The sequence below is a fragment of the Mytilus trossulus genome, chromosome 2 (assembly GCF_036588685.1).
Source record: "Mytilus trossulus isolate FHL-02 chromosome 2, PNRI_Mtr1.1.1.hap1, whole genome shotgun sequence".
Taxonomy (NCBI): Eukaryota; Metazoa; Mollusca; class Bivalvia; order Mytilida; family Mytilidae; genus Mytilus; species Mytilus trossulus.
The window spans coordinates 54,962,416-54,985,807 of record NC_086374.1 but is presented as its reverse complement, the minus strand read 5'-3'; the positions used below and the strand labels follow the sequence as shown (position 1 = coordinate 54,985,807).

The 23,392-nt window shown below is 32.9% G+C and overlaps 2 protein-coding genes across 2 annotated transcripts; one reads left to right on the top strand and one right to left on the bottom strand.

The window, feature by feature from the left end:
• Positions 1–248: 248 nt before the first annotated feature.
• On the bottom strand, positions 249–1,175 carry LOC134705874 (integrase/recombinase xerD homolog). Its single transcript, XM_063564589.1, has one exon. The coding sequence runs from the start codon at positions 1,173–1,175 to the stop codon at positions 249–251; it is 927 nt and encodes a 308-aa protein (XP_063420659.1).
• Positions 1,176–4,347: 3,172 nt separating this feature from the next.
• On the top strand, positions 4,348–21,050 carry LOC134705873 (ankyrin repeat domain-containing protein 50-like). The gene is made up of 4 exons (XM_063564587.1): positions 4,348–4,356; positions 4,538–4,999; positions 18,966–19,427; positions 20,319–21,050. Exons 1-4 carry the CDS (start codon positions 4,348–4,350, stop codon positions 21,048–21,050), a joined length of 1,665 nt encoding a protein of 554 aa, XP_063420657.1.
• Positions 21,051–23,392: the final 2,342 nt, after the last annotated feature.

Genomic DNA, 23,392 nt, shown 5'->3' with positions numbered 1-23,392 from the left:
CCAAATGATTGGTCCACGTATCCACGTGTACAACTACACATAACAAAAACCCGCCAAAAAATATATACCGTTCTTATAAAACGTTCCTTTTAGACAACATTTTCCCGCTATACTCCGAAACGCGGGAAAATACATGTCTTAACTACACTACAATAATAACAAACACAAAGCAATGCATTTAGCCGTGCAGACTAGAAACACAAAGAAAGGGCGGAAAAGCGTAAATGATATACAATAAAATGAAAATGCTAAAGACCTAGCTTCTTAGTAACTTCTAAACGATGTGCAAGTGAGTCTGCCACGTACCCATCTTTGGCAGTATCAGATTTCCATCGACCGTGCCGTTTCCAGCAGCGTTCGTTAACATCAGCGTTAGCTGCGACAGTGGCTCCACCCGCCCTTAAAGAATGTAAACCTATGTTTATATCACCACAAACTTCTTTGAGTCTAGCTACTATACACTCTCTAGCTCTGGTATAACTCAGTTTTTTGTTCTTGTAAATTAGCGAACACCGTTTGCCTGATCTAAAAATAGGTTTAAATAAATACTGCTCAGAACTGGACTCAATTTTACAAATACTGAAATATTTGGACAATAAACTATAAGGACAAGCAGCAGACTCACCATTTGAAATAACTAATTTCTCCCCTAATCTATACTGATCAGTTTTGCTTTTGTCAATATCAATCTCTAAATAATTATTTTTGAAATGAACGTCTTTACATCGAAGAGAACTAAGCTCGTTGTATCTCAGAAAACCAGAGAAACTAAGAACAATCATACATAAATCCCTTAAAATAGCTATATCATCACTGTCTTTATATTTTATACAAAGTTCAATAATAGATTCAGAATCAATATGTTCCTTTTTAACTTTCGGTTTATGTGGTTGACGTTTAGAAGACTCCAGTAAATTGGTCACAAATGCATTTTCTGTGGGATCTGAAAAACCTTGAACAGTATGTGCCCATTTTATACCGTAAAAAGCTGACTGAACTACACTATAAGATGAACCTGTGTCTATCAGTTTGGTTAAATATAGGGCTACATGTATAGGCTTTGCTGGTAAAGATTGTCCCCCTTGTTTCAATATAAATCTCTCCCACCGTTTATAAGCATAAAAATATTTATTGTTAGTATTGTCACTTCTGGACTGCAGTAAATACGATGACATCTTATGTCCCAATTCGTTAAAGTCAGCCGAAAGAATCCCTCCATCTTGTATTTGCTCCAACACCCTGCTTTTCAGACCGATACCTGTAGGAAAGAATGAAATAAATTAAAATCTTATTTTCATAGCCAACATCCTGAAATCTGTGGATTTTCCGAACATACCATTTCTACCTCGGCCTTTTTTGATAACTGTTGATGGTAATATTTTACTATCTTTAATGAACGATTCGAATTCTACAACATTACCATTGACTTTGTGTAAAAATGGCCAATATGGTGCTGAAACCCATAAAGGAACAAATAACGTGCTATCTGCTTTATCTTGTATAATCTTGTGTATACATCGGGATATGTCTGAAGGTGGTGGCACAATCCAGTTATTTTCTTTACCCCAATGTCTATTAAAGGCATCAATACCCAGTGTACCTGGACACCAGTGTTTGGTATTGAATATGCTACATTTTGCATTGTAATCAGTGGCAAACCTATCTACGGTATGTGGACCCCAATTCTGATTAAAATATTCAAATGTAATATCGTCTATCTCCCAATCATCACAATCAATAGTCTTACTAATTTTATCTGCTTTAACATTCTCTTGTCTAGGTACCCACTCTGGTACTATCTTAATGCAGTTTAATTTACATACATTAGCTATGTTAATTGTAATATTTTGCAAATCAGATTTCTTGCTGCCCTTTTTTATTATGTTTACTACGTTTTGATTATCTGTGTGCCACTTAACTGTTTGACCTTTTAATGACATAGATATAGACTGCAGTACTCTATAAACTGCCTCAAGCTCTCTTCAAGTAGAACTTTTCAATTTTTCTCCATCGTTCCAACTACCCATAATCTCTTCGTCTATGGCTTTTACCAAATAGCCACCGTAACCTATGCCCGAGGCATCTGTGTATACTACACTCGAGTATTGCTCAACAATATGCAATTCTCTGCCATTCATTTTCTCTATATTTTCCTTCCAGAAAATTATCTCATCAAGAGATCTACCGTTCAAAAGAACATGAGCATTCCAGCTTGCTTTATACAAAATGCATTCATACATACTTCGTGTACGTAGTCGAACTACAGGACCAACTGCCCCTTGCATAGATATGATCTGACCAATTATAGAAGCAAGAAACCTTGCAGAAACATGTATTTCTCCTTTACCTATTTTGTGTATAACTCTATTTAAAGTATCTAACAATTTGGAAAGTCGCCTTTCCGTGACTGAAACCATGCCTTTGTCAAATTGCCATACCAAACCCAACCATACCACATTTTGGCTAGGTGTCCAATTGCATTTATCTTCTGCTATCAAAAACCCAGAAGCTTTCAGTACTTTCTGAACAACTATACTAGTTTCATGAGCCTGACTTATCTCGTCAGCCCCGCCTAAGCCATCGTCTAAATACATGATAATCTTCAAACCTGAATTTCGTAAATGTTTAACAATACACCTTACAACTTTCGTGAAAATATAACCAGCAGTTGATATACCAAATGGTAAAACATTAAAGACATAATATTTTGTTTCATGATTTTTGACCCAAGCAAAACCTAAATATGTCTTGTGTGCCTCAAATATCTCTATATGATGGTAAGCCGATCTCAAATCGTAAGTAAAACAGTAATCTCCCTTCTTAAACATTTGACTGGCTACGCTAGCATCTTCATATTTAAATCTGAATTTATGAAGATGTGGATTAATGTTTCTACAATCTAAAACTAACCTTAATTTGTTTTTATTGTTAGCTACCGTCAACGGATTGACCACTTTAGGTTTACATGAAAATTCTTTTATGCATCCTAATTCTATCAACTTCAAAATCTCATTTTCTACAAAATCTGAATTCTCTAAAGACGATTTGTTGTTATTCAAAAATACCTCACTTGGCTCTGTGTGAAAAGGTATTTTATATCCATGTTCTATGATATCAATAACTGTCTCGTTAGCGCAAATAACATTACGCCAATAATCAATTGAACTTCTTAATTTACCTACGGGTGAATTACATGAAACTATAGCATTTTCTCTACCAAAATCAACAGATAAATCATTACTAAATAATCTAGTACTTATCTTATCAGACTTTTCTTTCTGAGTTTGCCAACCCTGTTTATAATGGTCTGACCTCCAATGTCCTGACATACCACACTCATAACATTTTCCGGGTCGATGCACCACAGGAATGTTAACTGTACTCTGTTGATTAACTGAGCTGAATCGAGTAGACTGCGGGGCACTGTAAGGAGTTGTACGTGTCTTAAACTTTTTGTCGCTCTTCATTTTCCTCGACGCTTTGTTTTCTGCTCGTATTATACGTTTTTCGTCTTCGGAGTCATCTGCAAGGTTGTGCGTTTCATACTCGGTAACTGTTCTCCATCCGTTCTCGGACTGATCCGCGAGCTTAATCAATTTTTGTCGATGATTAAGAATGTCCAAACCTTCACAAATGTTCCTCATCGCGCCCTCTGTACTTTCGTTGTTGTCCTGCGATTCTGTAAGAATACTTCTGGCCTCTTTCATCTTGTTGGCGATTTTTGTGTTGACCTTGAACTGCTCCTCGTTTCCCTTTCGCTTGAAAACGTAATTCTCAGTGTTCATCTGCTGGATTTTAGACATTTGAGTTTCTGATAACTGCCTCTGCGTTTCGTGGACGGATCTCTGAAACGTGTCTAAACGACTAGACATTAATCTGTCAATGCTCTGCAGTATCTCGTTCTGGTTCTGACTCATAGCGTCTTTAATTTTTCGGTCGATGAGCATGTTTATTTCTGCCGGCTCCGACATGTTTAGTGTTGAACGTCTGCGGCTAGAATGATTTTCAAACCCAAGAACATTTAAAACCCGCTTTCACCTCATTAACATAAGAATACTTATTGACACAATCCAAATGATTGGTCCACGTATCCACGTGTACAACTACACATAACAAAAACCCGCCAAAAAATATATACCGTTCTTATAAAACGTTCCTTTTAGACAACATTTTCCCGCTATACTCCGAAACGCGGGAAAATACATATATGTGGGAGATTGAAGATCAAACGTCGAGTAGTCTTATTGGCTGATCAATTATCACTGGCGTGGATACAATATTAAGTAATAATTGCCTCTTCATTTAAAGAACATTTGTCAGTTGAAAATCTATTTGATGAGCATCAAAATGGATCAGGTAGGTTCAAGTAGTTTTTTGTTTAATATTTGGCTTGATATCTTTTTACCTGTTCATAATTTCTTTTCGATTTGTGTCAATCTTGGGTACCATAAGCGGTTTTGCATATTATCATAGCGGTTTTGCATATTATCATAAGTTTCATGAATAATTTAAAAATATGTCTTTTTTGTATTTTTAGTGTCAGGATAAAGAGATGATGCTTAAAGCTGTTGCACAGAGGAAGATAAAACTTATCAAATTACTTCTTGATGGAGGAGTAGATGTGAACTTTCAGGGATATGACGGTAAAACACCATTGATAGTGGCATGTAGTTTTCTGCATCAAAACGAGGAGACCGATTCCATGATTATGCCAATCTATTTACTTATAAAAGGCGGCGCTAACATAAATGCCCAGGATATGAAAGGTCGTAGTGCACTTATGTATGCTGTACGTCATGTTTTGGAAACTGATATAATTCAAATGTTATTAGATAACGGTGCAGATCCAAATATACTTGATGATGAAGGACGAAAAACGTATTATTACATCAGAAGAAATATATGGCCTAGATATAAAAGCATTTTGAGAAAGTATTTGAAGTCACAACATGACACAAATATAACAGAAAACCATCATTACACTCATGATTTGCAAACGGTAAATGAATATCACCTGTTTTATCATGGAAGTTCAAATAACAATGACAATCAATCATTAGTTACCGGTGCCTTAGACAATATATATCGACGAGCGTCCGATTCGTCTGCATCATGTCATCCGAATAAGGTCAAACTTTTACCCAAGCGCAAATGCAAATCTTATTCAAATAGTTCTGGAATCATTTGTAATTTGATTCATGAAGAAAATGAAAACAACAGTACAATGGAAGGACCTATTGAAGAGTTCCGTAAAGGCAAACAAAATAAGCAACATGCTTGTAATCAATTTGACATGAATAAAAATGATTCTAATGCAATTAATTTGTAACAATTGTTCTGATTGGATGACAGCAAGCGTAAAATTCTCTATCTCCTTGTCTGTAACTAAGGAAGCCGACATTTTAAATTTCGGAATGTATCGACATGTTATATCTACAATAATAAACAAAAAACTCACTTGTTGCGCCTAAAATTCTTCTTGTTATTAAATTTTATTACATTCTGAAGCGGCACAGAAGCCAGAAAACGCCCGGTGTTTATGTTTGACGCCGGAAGCATACCTATGACGTCACCCAGTTAAGGGACGAAAGAAGATAACATCTTTTCGCGGAATTTTCTTTAATGAAGATTTTACACTCATATAATGACTGAAATTTAATTATGAACTTGTTTTGCATTAGAATAGAGATAACTGTATTGTATTTGAAGCTTTGCGGACGTCCATCGGTAGTTTTACTGTCGCAAATACCCGTTTACCTGTCTCCGCTCCGCGTCGCCAGGTAAACTAAATTTGCGACAGTAAAACTACCGATGGACGTCCTTAAAGCTTCAAATACAATACAGTTATCTCTTAATTACCATACGACCAACCCGAAAAGACAGCCTCATAATACCTTAGCTAGCAAAAGAGTATTGAATAATTTAACATGCAAAAATTTTTTGAAATCTAGTGAAGAATTTATGCATTACTGTGTTTCAGATGTTGACAAAAAAATGGTGATGACTGGCTTTAAAAGTATACCTTTAAAGTTACCTCCAATTTTTTAACATTATTGTTATTTATTTGTATACAGATTCAATGTATTTTAATTTTGACTTATGAATTAAATATATTCTGAACATAAGCTTCTTAATCATCCTAAATCCATCTATATTTTCAGAGTGAAATTTGTTATTATACATCGACACCTATGCATGATGTTTCTATTCATGACTTGCTGCCATTTATACAAAATCCTAAAGTTATTCATCACATTCGCACGAAACATTATTCATACCTCTTTCGAAACTTGTTTTGAAATCCATTAATTGGAAACATGACTTCAAACAGTGTATATAAAGAGCGAATCCAGCTAGTTCATTTTTACTGTTATATGCGGGTATGTCTATTGTAGAATAAAGGATCATGGGAAAACTGTATTTGTTTACGTTTTGAAAATATCAAGTTAAGTGATTTGAAGGAAAGTTTTAACATATTTTCATTGCGATATGTCTTTATAATATACAAACATAGCATTAAAGTTCAAATAAGTGTTATAAAAGCATCATAATATAGCATATCGATTATTGAAAGCGATCCATTTTAACTTGCTATAGATGCGATGAATTATCACTGTTAGTGCAGTCATTATTAATGTAGAATTTTCAAAGATGCGAGGAATTTTTATTGTAGAATTATGTGATAAATGCACTTGCAACAAATGAAAAAACTTAGTTGATGACTTTAGGATTTATGATACATGTATTTTCAAATTGAAATACAAACTCCTCATTCATTCTTCATCAAATATATAGCTTTTCAAACTTGTAAAAAAAGCGATTCTCAAAATGAGAAATTTTAGATCCGCGAATGGATACTACCGCAGAGGTAAAACCATACACATTTGGGTTATTGTGCACGAAATGCATGCTACAATTTATTTTTGATGATTTTAGAACCTTTGGAACTCTATGTGGGCTATTTCAGCAAATAGGCAAAAAATCCCAAACTAGATACACGGTTAGATTCAGCATGTCAACGAATCCCAAATATCGATATTAAAGGACTTTTGACCCCACAAAATTGGAAAAGGGACCAAAAATTTTAAAAAAATGCATGCATCGGATACATTTGTTATTGAAGGCATGACTGTAACAATAGGATGAATATACAAAAATATCTTATTCTGGGGTCTCATTAGGGGGTTTTGATCCCGGATCCCGCTTTCTGTTTTGGCAGATTCCCGTATTCCGCTTATTGTTTTGTCAGATTCCCGTATCCCGCTTTATATACTATGCAGTTCTCATTTTTTTGTAATTATCCTTGTCCCGCTAGACTTCATTTCTCGGTTTTCACGATACAATCATTTGACTTTCACCTGTCACACTTACAAAATATCGGCAATCCGGCGTCACGATTATACCCAAATGAGACCCACTATTTTACTCTATTCTGACTCATATTAAGCCCATAATAAATATATTAAAAAAGTAGCGTGGATTTTTTTTATCCCTTTTTATCCCGTCTCGTTTAGTTTTTGAGCCATATATAGATGTGGTATGTGACAATGAGACAACTCTCCATCCGAGTCACAATTTATAAAAGTAGACCATTATACGTCAAAATACGGTCTTCAACATGGAGTCTTGGCTCACACCGAACAGCAAGTTATAAAGGGCTCCAGTGTAAAACCTTTCAAACGGGAAAACAAAGGTTCAATCTTTATCAAGATGTACGTAATTAGTGGTGAAGTGTCATGGAAATGGATAAAAAATGAGGATAAAGATCCCTTTACGCTTTATAAGAAACTAAATGGAATACATTTGAAATAAATGTTATTTCTATTGAATTTATTAGAGTGTTTTAAAACCAAACTTTCCTCCGTAAATTAAATGTTATCGAATCTTTTGTTCTTACTTTATCTATTGTTTGAGCAAGTCGGCTAAATTAAGGCTTTACAGCTAATTTCCTAATGCATGTAAAGCAAAACTTTGGTTGGCTTGCTTGCTTTGTTTGTTTGTTTAATTGTTTATACAAACTTTGTAAATAAGATTGACATTTTTAAACAATATGAATAGGCATAGTTTAACCAGTATTTTTAATATTTGAATTAAATTGGGTGTTATCATAATGATTATCCAATAAAAGAAAAGCAAGCAAGTCAACTAAAGTCTTGCTCTACATGCTTAAAGAACTGTGCTGTAATAGATAACAAAAAAAAAAAATTATACAGTAAAAATGCACCGCATATACAATACTAATGATTCGCTCCACAGTGAAAATGAAAGATTAGTATCATTATTCGACAGTAAACATGACTAGCATTACGAAATCATCATAGTGGAATTTAGTTAAATATGAAAAAACTGAATGACAAAACATATTCTACGTTATACAACTTTATTAATTGTATTAAAATGAATATTTTTTACTGCAACAACATCTTACCTGTAAGTTATAAAGCACCTGCACGATCTGTTCGTGAAATGTCCTAAATATTCACCTATTTTGGAATATATTTCACAGCTGGATGGCTTTAGGCGCAATAAAACCCCGCTCGCATCTCTTACTTTGTTTTATTGGTATTATGTATTTCTGAACACATACATTTTAACTCATTTTCTTCATTTTCTTCAAAAATTAAAAAAAGTTCGTCTGTTTATTTATCATTCTATATTAGACATTTATTGCATATACAGTAAAAATGATATTTTAGGATCCGCACTTTACATACACTGTTCAAAGCACTGATTGATGCAGTCGAGAATTTTGCAAGACAGTGTACTCTATCAATACCCATTATACGTCAATCTTTGAAGACCCAAATGTTGAAAAGCATTTGTCCTTCCTCCATGGCATATAAGTGTTGTTTTCGCAGGTAAAGCACGAAAAATGTTTTTTGTGTGCAAATCTCATTACATAAACTGCTTAATGCATTAGTAAGGTATTGACAATTCACTTGGAAAATCAACATATGCTCCCACGTAACTTACCAATTAGGTGCAACTTTTGTTTCCATTGCAGTTCCTTTAATTTGTTTGTAGAATTCACCATCGAAATAAAAAATATTTCACTTAAGGATGATTTTCAAAGCTCTTATAATGAATTCCGTATCAAATCTGCCGTCGACAATTTCTCGGTTAATTTCAACCCAATGTTTTATTTCTGTTGTTCCTAGATCGTGCGGTATATTTGTATACAAGCTGGTAACATCAAGTGTTGTAAGGAGTGTATTTTTCGAAACTGTTTCAGTTATATACTTCAAAAAGTCTATATCATCTCTGACGTAACTTGGCATTAGCGGACATATTTTTTTTAATATTAGATCCAAAGAGTGACTCATTCTTCGAGTTGTTGATTCAGGGCCAGCAACTTTTGGTCTCAGTTTAAGATCGTTAGGGTTGGGAGATCCAATGTACTTTCTATTCTGATGTTTTACAGCTGTTTGGATTGTATTGCTTTTGTGTATTTTTGTTAATACATAGAAGTTAGCTTCTTTCGGTGTAAAGTCACACAAATAAGCAATTTCATTATCCGTAAATGATTCTGAGTATTCTTCCACCAATTTTATAATCTTTCTGACTGTACTTTTATCATTGTTTTTACGAAGCTTGGTGTAATATTCGGTGTCATTTAACTGTTATATATATATATATATTACTCGTCTAAACATCAACCCAACAATGTTAGATCTGTAAATTTGCTTTCGTAAATTATTTTTTGTTCTTCCCTAGCTGGGATTCGAACCCATGCTACTAAAATATCGTGACACCAAATCGCCTGCACTGTAGCCGTCCCGCTAGACCACACGACCACATGGGATTCACTAAATAATAAAGCTTTCGGTGGCCGTGTGCTACCTTTATATATATATTTGTTTTACATGCAAACGTATAAACAATGCGGTTTTTATCCAACGCATTTATAGGTTTGAACGTAGTTTTCAATTAAGACTTGTATATATATATATTAAAAAAGTGTATTTGTTATTGCTTTTATCAATGAAAAGATATAAAGTACTGAAATATTTGACATTCTCTAAGCTTAAGCTGTTAAACTTTGATTAATGTAATTCATTCTTGATCTTCAATCCCTACGTCACTTAAAGAACTGGCTTATTAAGGTTTTTTTTATAATTTCAAACTTTTGATCACATGAACAATTCATAAGAGTCGAATGGCTCACATTAGGGATAATAGAAGTTTACAGGTGTTAGGATAACATAGATCTATTAGAAAATACAAATCAAAGGTTTTTTTTTTTAAAGAATCCTCAAAAAAGCTAGAACATGTGCTTGAACGGGGAGGCGTCTTGTGCTATCCAATACATCGTGTGCATCAATTTTAATATCAATATTTCAAACCGGTATCAGATGACTATCCATAATTGCAGTTTTCAAAAATAATGCAGGTAAGGAAACCAGAGTGAGAAAAATTAATAACAGAACATTGACAGGTAAAATTCACGTAACCAAACATGAAGTGTACAGGTAAAAAGCATTCAAAAGTTGACAACCACGTATATTTACCACTCGAAAACGTTTTTAAAAGTTATGAAAGTTAGCGATTAACATATGAAGTTCATTGGCGAAAGATTGATAACTATAGCAGTAACAACTGATATCAATGGAAAGGCGTAACTGTCTTGTTATGTAAATATTTAATGTGTATGTCATTGCTATTATTTGTTGTGTGCAATACACGATACATTGTGTTGTTACTACTGTATATTCTGTGAATAGTTCTAACCTTTATGATCAACCAACTTTACGTTCTTTCACATTCCCTGTGTGTTGTTAAAGTGCTGTTCTTTGAGCTATTTGTAAAGATGTATGTATTGATTATTACGGTAACAGTCTTGAATACCCTTTGTCCTCGAAATCGATTGTCAATTTAAAAATTTGTATACGAGTTTCGTCATATGTTATTGTAAAACCAAGAGCAATTGACACGTGTGGAGAAAAATTTTCACACCCTACCGGACCACTTGAGATCACCTCTATATTTTGGTTGGAATCTTTTTGTTCAGTCTTGTTTTCTGTGTTGTGTTTAGTGAATAATTGTTTTTCTGTTTGTCTTTTCTTTTATAGGCATGGCGTTGTCACTTTAGTTTCGACTTATGAGTTGAATATCTCTTTAGTAACTATTTTCTCTTTTTAACAAATCCGCTAGTAAGTGATGTCTTATCAGGCTTAATTCAATCTTTCTCTAGGATTTGTATTTTCGCTATGTAGCTCGTCTTCATTAGTTATTCTAGTTTAGTAATGAACCTTTATTATCCATTCGAAATCGCTTCATTACTCTCATACTATTGATCTTGGAAACAAATTGTGAAAACACATTTGCACCTTCACATTAAACATGTATATAATATTGCATAGGCGTAAGGTAAATTTTGTGTTCTAAGTATATGCCTCATTATCTTTCTATTTTTGAAAATTTATATTCCCAGTTTAACCTTGAACGAAACGAAAACAACGGTCTAGGAATTTCAAGCGTTTAACACTTGAATATCTGTGGATATATTGAATGTCTTTGAATATCAAATTAAGGTAACAATCTCAAATGAAGAGTAACAAAAGGGATAGTGATACGACCATTTCACGAATGAAAACAGATTTGTAGCACTTGTAAACTTAACGTGGTAATTCGTACCTGTTGAAAAGCTGTCAACATAGTGTTAGTACGCAAAGTGTTATGTGTTCGTACCTGTCGACAAAACAGCGGGGTAGTGTGACATTAATTTATCACGGATTGTCATACTAATGTCATTTTTGATTCAATATTAAAGGATGACCGCTCAACAGAGTGTAAGGAGTAGGCAATCATTTCAAGACATAATCTCGGTCAATGACCTCCTTTGAGTATTTTATGTCCCTATTACGCATTGGCTTCATATTCTACATAAACTAGCTATCCGTGTATTTTCATTCCATCTCTTTCTAATAAGTCTTCAAATACAAATGCATCTGTGCTTATGGTGTTCCCTTACTAAAATAAAGGAGCTTTTTTAACAAATTTAGTTAAGAAGCAAAATATTGAATACATTACTTTTTAGTGTAACAAACTCTTTGGGTGTTTCAGATAAGTTATTGCCTTTTGATTGTTACTGTTGATTGTCTTATTTTTAGGCTAACTAGAAGTATTTGATTTTTACCGTTAATGAAGACCCTGGTAAACAGATTTCTTTATTCGACATTGTTATCTATTTCATGTAAGACATTTGTATCGATTGCCGAAGACAATCATTTGTTCCAAAAAGTATTCAAAATAGAAATGTAATTTACGTCATGCCACATTTTCTTTTTTACATAATTATAGAGTAAAGTATTTAAAGGTTATTGCCGTTATTTATAAACTAGAAACTAATAGTTATAATTGCTTATAGACTGTGATAATGGGCGGATATATTTATCTTGTAACGTCTTTAACAAACAAGTTGTTACAATTACAATTGACATGTGACTTTTTATCATTTTACACATCATTTTTGTTGGAACTAAATCCGTTAAGTCAATGATTCTTTACATTTCTTGTCAAACTGCTCGAACAGTAAGCATGGATTGACACTTCAACAGTTAAAACACTGTGTAGGCACAATATAGATCATTGGTTGTTAGTATTGTTCTGAAAAGTGTAAAAGCATTTTAAAATGTCATCCCTAGCCTTACGCTTTCGACAAATGTTCAGCTTGCAATATCATTATTTACACAATGTGGAATTGGCCTAATACGAGAATTTATCGGGTCATTAAAATTCATATTGGGTTAGTAATGTCAATATTTCGAAATACACGAATTTTTATTCATAACTATGTAACAACACGAATAACCAAGAGCTTGTGAACAATCAGGAATGTTTTTTTCGTGGTTTTAAAGGGTTACCGGAAACTTAAGGAAAAAAATAACCAAGGATCCCTGATATTTTAGAACTAGGTTTGTCGTTTTATTCCATATACTAGTATTATGACCTTCTTGAGCGTTGTGGTTTACCTATGTTGCATATGGTATGAATCATTTGTTCATGATATACTCCCGTTATAAATTCTGTTCTATATAATTTACTGTTTTTTTGCTATCTTCCTAAACCCCCTGTTATAATTTGTGTCAATATAGAAAAGACAAAATGAAACAGAAATAAACCATACGGGCTTTTACAATGATCAAAGCCAATACCGCATGGCTAGTTATACAATAAACTCACCATAGATACAAGGACAAAATTTTGTATATACGCCTGACGCGCGTTTCGTCTACAAAAGACTCATCGGTGACGCTCGAAACCAAAACATACAGTCATTAATTCAAATAACAGAAGTATATAAAAACAATATGTGAACTCAAATTGAGAATTGCAGGTGAAACGAAAAATTTAGTAAAGATGACGTTCTCTCTATCTCAAGAAGAACGATTTGCATCATATAAAATTTATAATAACACAATATTAGAGTGAATTAACAGATATATGAATAAAAAAATGAAATTTTGTAATTTGCACAGTGTAGATGCAGATTTATTATTTTTGAACAATTCATTTAACGTGGTTGTATATGTGGGTTATCTCATAAAAAGCTCTTGCATATCACAATCTGTCTATATAATCTGGGGTTTTTTTTAATATAAAGACAACAGACTTTGACAGAATTAAATTTTTAATGTCTAGACTGGTGTCATGCAAAACGTACAATGATTTAATTCCTTATCATATTGCAAAAATGCAAAATTGAAATATCGTTTTTAACTCATCGGTGACCTATATTTTTTATTGTTGTTTTCGAATTAGCTGTACATAAACTAAATAATAGTAAGATATAAAAGACGGACGAAAGATACCAAAGGGACAGTCAAACTCATAAATCTAAAACAAGCTGACAACGCTATGGCTAAAAATATAAAAGACAAAAAGACAAACAATAGTACACATGACACAACATAGAAAACTAAAGAATAAATAACACGAACCCCACCAAAAAAATAGGGGTGATCTAAGGTGCTCTGGAAAAGTAAGCAGATCCTGCTCCACATGTGGCACCTGTCGTGTTGCTTATGTGATAACAAATCCGGTATATAGTCTAATTCGGTAGGTCACATTCATGAAAGAGCAGGGGAATGTAGTTACGACGTAAGGAACATATCCGATATCATTTGTGAAACGGTTATTCCATAACGGTCAACCAACTCGTGATGGCGACCGTAAAATTTAAGCGATTTTTGTAATTTAGTTCTTTTTTGATTTCGATATTACAGCTATTTCTCCTATTAGTTCAACAGAACAAAAGGACATTAACAAAAATGTATGGTTCTTTCAAAGGCAGATTGTGAGCGTAAATGAACGGTGACCTCATTTTTATCTCATTAATTATAAGATAAAGTTCATTAAGGGCATATCCAACAGTTTATTTCTGACGGTGAGAATTTTTTCCCTTTAAGATATTTCATTCTTCAGTTGACAGAGAATCAAATTATGCCCAAAAAAATAAATGTTGTCGATTTCGTTTTTCCAAAAATTACTGCTGAAAATTGACCATTCTTGCAATTTTGGAGTAAAAACCGTTTTTTATTGAAAAAAAAATAAATATGATTTTTTAATCAATATATACTTATATAATTGGGCTCAAATTGAAGCGAAATAATTCAAGATGGTAAGAAAAATCTAACTTTACCATTTAAAGCATTATTTCTTACTCAAATAAAGCCAAAAACGTTATGGTGGACCCAAACAACGGCAAGAAATGAACATTTGAAATGCACATTTTTGATTTTTTGAAATATTTCTAACGGTGTCGATTTGGCTAAAGTAAGATATGTTATTCTTTTAAAAAAATGGAACGTCATAACGTTTTGAAAAATAGTTGTCACCATACCCGTTTTTGAGAAAAAATAAGTAAAATAATACTGTTTACTCAATCCCTCCCGTAAGCCTTACAATTTACGCCAAAAATTAAGACGTTTCGGAAAATAACGTTATATTTCCCCGCTAAATTTTCAAAGGCAGTGCGACGGTGTGGCAGACAAATGTATATATAAAATTTGACTTTGTTGGGTAGTTGTCTCGATAGCACTCGTATCACATCTTCTTATTTATAATGAACCAGTATCTGGACGAGTTAACAATTCAGATAATTTTACTATGGTGTTCGTCAAAATTGTAAACCCGATACTGAAAAACTCATTTTGCAGTTTCGGGCTTTTTATATTCTTTATAAGCTTCTAGCTATAACACAAATCTGTATGTTGACTATTAGTGGTTTGAATTATATGGGTTGTTGGTTGCTGTCGTATTAATGTATACCTTGAAAATCTGTTTCAAAACAAAAGGATTGATTGGGTATAGAAAAATTCACATCTCTGGACTTCTCCCATCCGACAGTATATCTTTGCTAAAATTTGGTGCGGCCGTTTAGCTGCTCGGATTCCTCGTTAAGTCGAAATAAAAATGTATATCTGATGCATAGTGCAGTGAATTTCGCGCTATCTATATGTTAAAAACACATCTAAATAAATGGGTGAACGGATATATTAACTTCGAATAAAATCTCTTAACAACAACAAAGGTCGCATGAATCTTCAAATAAGTCACACGGCTGATTTTAACACGTCTGTTGTGCCTTTTGCAGTTGAAGGTAAAAAAAACCAGCTTTATTTAAAAAAAAAACCTAGATCAGTAAGACAAAAGCTTGAGAATAAACAAAAGGGATGAAAAACGATCCTGACTGCCGTTGTTTTACGCTTCAATATATGAGTTACTGCATATACATGTACACAGTGGAGATTGATTTCTGTTCTACTGCCCTGTACCTAGTTTGACTGCATACAATGTAACCACTGATGAAGACTATCATATTATTTTTGATTATTCAAACAAATGAATATTGAAAGAGAAAGATGCGGAAAGAAAATCTAAAATTTTCGTTTTTAAAAAACAAAATATAAATAAAAATAAAGTACCAAAACTGGAAAACTGTTTGAGACAATTATCCGTCGGAAACTGATGATTATGCATCACTATATGAATCTGATAAATTGATTGCTCCCGTGCTCCAGTGGCAAATATATCACGCATATTTAGGACGAGGCGAAAGTAGATCTGAAGTAAATCATTGATACATTATTATGATAAAAAGTTTGCTAGCGGTAAAACATATGACGTACTAGAATAAATTTGAATAGGATCAAAATCTTGAGTTAAGCTATTAGCACCCCCCTTTTTTCCCCAATGTCGAATATGGTATTTCGATGGCCGTTTTTTTCCTATCTTGTTATGGACCCGCTGATTTTATGAGAGCGTGTCTAATTAGGCAAGACCTACATTAAGACCTACACCGGTTTTTTTTTTGCTAAATTATATTTGTTTCCTCATACATAAGTAAACATCAAAATCGTCAGATATTTTCTACTTGTATGTCAGTTTATATATTACAATGTGTTCCTTTTTCAATTTTGTTTTTATGTTTTTATATTTTTAGTTTACGCATATCGTATTTTTCTCAAGAAACCATTTTTTTTTCATCTGTCATAAGTAAAACCAAACTTTGAGTTTTCTATCCTGAATGACAAAATCTCGGAAAAGTTTGGTAAAAAATTAATTACAATTTGCATTATCATGCAATAATAAATCAGTTCTCGTTGTTCTCTACTGCATTGAAGATAGTTTCAATAAAACGGAAACTTAAGTGAGTATGGTCTATAATTATCAAAATAATTGCGGCTCTTTTATAATAGACTTAAACAACACAGATAATTTTAAAGATTTGCCTTTAGTTCTATTTCTGTTATTAAATAATCTGTATGAGTTTTTTTCCGATTTCTGCCGTGCCCTTTTCTTTAATAAAAGAACCCGCCCTTTCCAGACGGCCATAACAATTCCAATGGTGATTCCGTTATGACGTCGTTGAAACAACGTTAAATTATGGGAAACAATAGACAACGTTTACGTTTGTTATTACCTCCCCTGAAACTGTTGGATATGCCCTTAAAAGAAAAATATAGAGAAATCCTATATTAAATAAAAAAAAATGATTTAGATCCGCGAGCCCCCTTTACTCAATTTTGTGTTTTCTTTTTTGTAAAGTCTTTTGAGATATTTTAGTTTTCTAGTCAAATTCGCTTCATTACTCGTATACTATTTTTTTATTTTGGAAACAAATTATTCAAATTGGGAAAATAGATTTGCACCTTCACAGTATGAAAAAATGCGATGGCGTAAGAATTTTTTTTGTACTCTAAATATATGCCTCATCATCTTCAATCTATGAAGATTTACATTCCCAATTAATTAAGAAGCAATGCCAGAGAAAACCAGGCGGAACTTAGCAATTTTGTTCAACAACCTTTTTGAGATAAAATTGTTTTTGTATTGTTTGCACCTTGTTTTGTTGGGAAATGACATTTTTAAAAGTCATATTGGGTTATTATGTATAAAAAAATGAATTTGATTTTTCAGTAAATTTGACTGCTTATATAGGGAAATAGGGGTATCAATTTCTCAACAAAAACAGCCTACAATATAAATACAAATGTATATTCTAAAAGATGACCACGAATACAGCAGGAAATGATAATAACATCTCTGGTATCTGTTGATATGTAAATGTTCTATTGCAGTAAACTGTCCGGAAACAGCAGTTTATTTTCGACTTTTTGTTGTATAGACATACCAAAAGTGATGCTCTTCAATTTTAAAACCGATGAAGGTTGTAATCAGCTGTGTGGTCAAATGAACTTCGGTTGTGTATTTTTATACATAATTGACCATTTTGATACGATTTAACAAAAGTATATAACTTTGTGGTGTTGGGAAACTTATTTCCCTCATCAAATAATTCTCAAGTATCTTTTCTCGACGCGAAAATAAATTGTATGAACAATTGTCAAGATCTTGAATGACAGTTTCAATTTTAAAAGTGACACCCAAATTATTTTAAACGATTGCGAACATAACCTCAATGCCAAAAAATAAAATAGAATATAATAAATCCGGGAAACTAATCGGGATATTTTAATGTCATATATTATGAGGTTACACAGCTCTATGAACATATCATACTCATATTTATCTATGATGAATGCATTTAACAGTGGTTTGTACGTTTGACAATTCCTAACAGATATTATCGGAAATAATGCAAAATAAATCATGTGTGGAAGGTTTTTATCGCAATAGTCTAATCGTTAGGTTGCAAATAAACTCATCATAGATACCAGGACTAAATTGTATATATTACAAGGCACACGCGTGCATTATCATCTACTCAACCAATCCAAATAGATTTTATCTGTTTGCATCAAACGTTGTAGTTGTTAGGGACATGTTGCGACGAGATTTATGTTTTTGTGGAAGACAAATTCGCAATCTTTAAATTTTTGAGACTGTATTTTAGTTCAGCTGTCATTTTAGAGTGAAAGAGAATATGAGTTATTGACATATGCATGGCCTGCTCAATCTTTGCATTTTGAACGTTGTCTTTTTTTTGTTACCTTTTAATCTCAGATTCAGTGTAGAATCATGATGTAGGCATTATAGTGTATCGATATTGTTGTTTGATAGTTTATTTTAAAAGCGTAGGTTGTGTATATTAAATAATATACTGTTAATATTAGTTTTGTAATATATACATACATATTTCCTTAATATACACTGGTTTTTACATATGATAACTAAAATAATTCTACGGGAGAGTGTGAAGATTTAATTAACGTCGAGTAATCTTATTGGCTGATCAATTATCATAGGCGTGGAAACAATATTAAGTGATAACTGCCATGGCATTTAAAAGAACATTTGTTAATGGAAAATCTATTTGATGAACATTGAGATGGATCAGGTAGGTCCAATTGGATTTCTCTTAACTTTTTTTCTTGATATCTTTATTTTTTGACCTGATAAACTTGGGTAAAACTTTTTCAATCTTAAACATTGGAAATCGGTATTTAATATTTATACTCGTATTATAAATGTTTTAATATAATGTTTTTCATATTTTTTAGTGTCAGGATAAAGAGATGATCCTAAAAGCTGTGGCACAAAGGAAGATAAAACTTGTCAAATTACTTCTTGATGGAGGAGTAGATGTTAACTTTAAAGGATATGATGGCAAAACACCATTGATTGTGGCATGTAGTTTTCTGCATCAAAACGAGGATAGCGATTCCATGATTACACTTATCAATCTTCTTATAAAAGGTGGTGCTAACGTAAATGCCCAGGATAAGAAGGGTCGCACTGCATTAATGTATGCTGTACGTCATGTTTTGGCAACTGATATCATTCAACTGTTATTAGACAACGGTGCAGATCCAAACATACTTGATGACGAAGGACGAAATACGTATTATTTCATCAGAAGAAATATATGGCCTAGATATAAAAGCATTTTGAGAAAGTATTTGAGATCACAACATGACACACAAGTCACTGAAAATAACCGTCACAATCATGGTTTGCAGCAGGTAAATGAATATCACATGTTATATCATGAAATCTCACATAGCAATGACAGTAAATCAATAGTTACCGGTACTTTAGACAATATTCATCGACGAGCATCCGATTTGTTTGCATCAGGTCATCCAAATAAAGTCAAACTTTTGCCTAAGCGCAAATGCAAATCTTATTCTTATAAATCTGGTATCGTTTGTAATTTGATTTAAAAATGACAATCCTAGTCAATTAAGATTGGAGTCGAGTTCATTCCACAACCTCAGTGTTTTCTGGCTAGTGATTGGAATAGTAATTGCTGAGACCACTCGGTCACCGATGCCCTTTATGAAGAATTTTGTTGCATTTAAAAAGAGCTATAACAGATGCTCAGACAGGGTGTGCGTCTTATGCTATCCAATATATCTTGTGTATCAATTTTAAAATAAATTTCATAACGTCATCAGCAGACTATCTATAATTGTATTTTTCATTACAATGCAATAAGGAAACAAGAGTAAGATCAATTCATGATATGACAATAAACAGGGTAAATTTCACGTAATTGAACATGTCATTATACTCAAGTGTACAATGGATGATATGACAATAAACAGGGTAAATTTCGCGTAATTGAACATGTCATTATACTCAAGTGTACAATGGATGATATGACAATAAACAGGGTAAATTTCACGTAATTGAACATGTCATTATACTCAAGTGTACAGGTAAAAAGAAGTCCAAAGTTGACAACCAAGTATATAACGTCTATCGTCAATCTGTTTTCAAAATTTCTGTATGTTTTATACAGAAAAATAGCGATCTCAAGATAACATTGATATAGTTTCATAAAGAGTTTTAATTTAATATTTATACTCGTTTTATAAATGTTTTAATATAATGTTTTTCATATTTTTTAGTTTCAGGATAAAGAGATGATCCTAAAAGCTGTGGCACAAAGGAAGACAAAACTTGTCAAATTACTTCTTGATGGAGGAGTAGATGTTAACTTTAAAGGATATGATGGCAAAACACCATTGATTGTGGCATGTAGTTTTCTGCTTCAAAACGATGATAACGATTCCATGATTACGCTAATCAATCTTCTTATAAAAGGTGGTGCTAAAGTAAATGCCCAGGATATGAAGGGTCGCACTGCATTAATGTATGCTGTACGTCATGTTTTGGCAACTGATATCATTCAACTGTTATTAGACAACGGTGCAGATCCAAACATACTTGATGATGAAGGACGAAATACGTATTATTTCATCAGAAGAAATATATGGCCTAGATATAGAAGCATTTTGAGAAAGTATTTGAGATCACAACATGACACACAAGTCACTGAAAATAACCGTCACAATCATGGTTTGCAGCAGGTAAATGAATATCACATGTTATATCATGAAATCTCACATAGCAATGACAGTAAATCAATAGTTACCGGTACTTTAGACAATATTCATCGACGAGCATCCGATTCGTTTGCATCAGGTCATCCAAATAAAGTCAAACTTTTGCCTAAGCGCAAATCCAAATCTTATTCTTATCAATCTGGTATCGTTTGTAATTTGATTCATGAAGAAAATGAAAACGGCAATACAATGGAAGGACATATTGAAGAGTTTCGTAAAGGCAAACAAAATTAGAAGCATTTTAATGATGATAAAAATCAGTTGTATATAAATATAAACGATAACCAAACTGCCAGCACGAACAAACAGTTTCTTACGACTTTAACTAGCAAAACAACATTGAACAATTTAAAAAGTGAAAATTGTTTGAAATCGAGAAAAGACCATTTGCAGCACTGTGTTTCAGATGTTGACAAAATAATAGTGAAGACTGGCATAAAAGGCATACCTGTAAAGTTACCACCAATATCCTAACGTTATTTTTATATGTTTGTATATTGTAACAGATTCATTGTACATGTGTTTTTGTTTTGACTATTGAATTAAATATATTCTGAAGAAAAAAAAATTCGTATTCATCTTTAATTCATTCATATTTTCTGTGTAATATTAGCAAAGATGCTCGCAGACATCAAAGGCATGGTTTAAAAAGTACATGTCTTAAAGTACATTATAGGATACATCATTCCTTAAACCTTAACAAAAAATAAAATTGTCTTGTACAAATTTTATCTCTTATCTTTTCCATACACATATTTCATTGCATTGAAGTCTAACCTACACTTTGAAACTGACCATTATTTCAGTAGACTGTTGAGAACAAAAACTTGAAATGACAAATGGGGATAACCTCAAAATTTAATTTTATACTGTCAGTTCTGATGCATCATAATTCTTGCAGTCTACTCTTCCATCGAAATATATATTTATGAGATTTAATGACATCGATCAACTAAATATTGTATAGATGAGCATCGCCTTCATATGGAACATATATCTCTCATTTGATAGATATAGGCAGATTTGGTATGAGTTCCAATGAGACAACTCTCAATCCAAGTAACACTTTATAAAAAATAAACCAAGGTACGGCCTTCAACATGGAGTTTTAGGTTACACCGAACAGCTTTTATACTTGAATCTTACCCGTCGGATTCCTTATACTTAAGTTATCTTTTATTGGTCCTTGGACTTTATTCTAATATGGCGTCCTTCTAACACTTTGAGTACACACCCGTGGTAAAATTGAATAAATTGCTTGGGCTGTTCCGATCGTACTCCCACGTCATATGCTTTTTTTAAATTAGCTACCCTATCATAGAATGATGACGTCAAAGTATAAGCATTTTACGGGAAAATACACACTTGTGAAACCGTAAATCATCACAACAAGGAAACGTAAACAAATGATGCTAAAATGTTTTAGTATGTCATTGTTTGTATACATTTAAGACAAATTGGAAAAGTTATCATTTAAAATCATCCAAACCTATCTAAATATATTATTGTAAATAGTTTGAGAATGTCACTTATTCAGTTTGCTCCGTTCTTTTACGTCAATTTAATAGTGCGTTTATTTATGGGAACGGCACATAATGGCTTCACCTAGGGCGCTTCGATCCAAAAGAATTGCCGTATTTGTCCGATCAGAATCGAAAAAAATCATGGGGGCTTGAATATATTTAGCTTTTACCACGGGTTGTCCCTTTTTGCCGATATTTTACCCCTCGCTATCGCTCTGGGTAAAATATTTGTCATAAAGGGCAAACCCGTGGTAAAATCACGATATATTCAAGCCCCCATGTAATATTTCTTAATTATATACCTTTACTCTAAACCATTGAAAAGAATAAATATAGGTGTGTTTCAATGACTTACCTAATTTATTTAAAAGTGGTTGAAAATAAAGTGTTTTATAATTTGACCTTTTCTAAGTTTAAGCTGTAAAACTTTAATTAATGGAATTCATCCTTAGCCTTCACTTCCTACGTCACTTAAAGTACTGGATTATTAAGGTCGTTTTTAAATTTCAAAGTTCACATAAGGTTTGATCACTTGAATAATTAATCTGCGTCGAATGGCTCACATAAGGGACAAAATCAGGTTTTAAAACAACATAAATATCATCAAAAGATACAAATCAAGGTTAAAAAAATGAAGAAATTGATTTGACTTGATTTTTTGTGTTTAAAAGCCACTTTAAAGCTCCGCTTTTGGGGTATTTAGTGGTGTCCAGTTTTAATTGGTGGAAGAGGCCTGAGTTACAGGAGAAAACCACCGACCTTCGATAAAAAATGACAAACCTAGTCAATTAAGATTGCAGTCGAGTTCATCTCACAACCTCAGTGTTTTCTGGCTAGTGATTGGAATAGTAATTGCTGAGACCACTCGGTCACCGATGTCCTTTATGAAGAATGTTGTTGCATTTAAAAAGAGCTATAACAGATGCTCAGACAGGGTGTGCGTCTTGTGCTATCCAATATATCTTGTGTTTCAATTTTGAAATCAAGATTTCATAACGTCATCAGCAGACTATCTATAATAGTATTTTTCATTACAATTCATTACAATGCAAT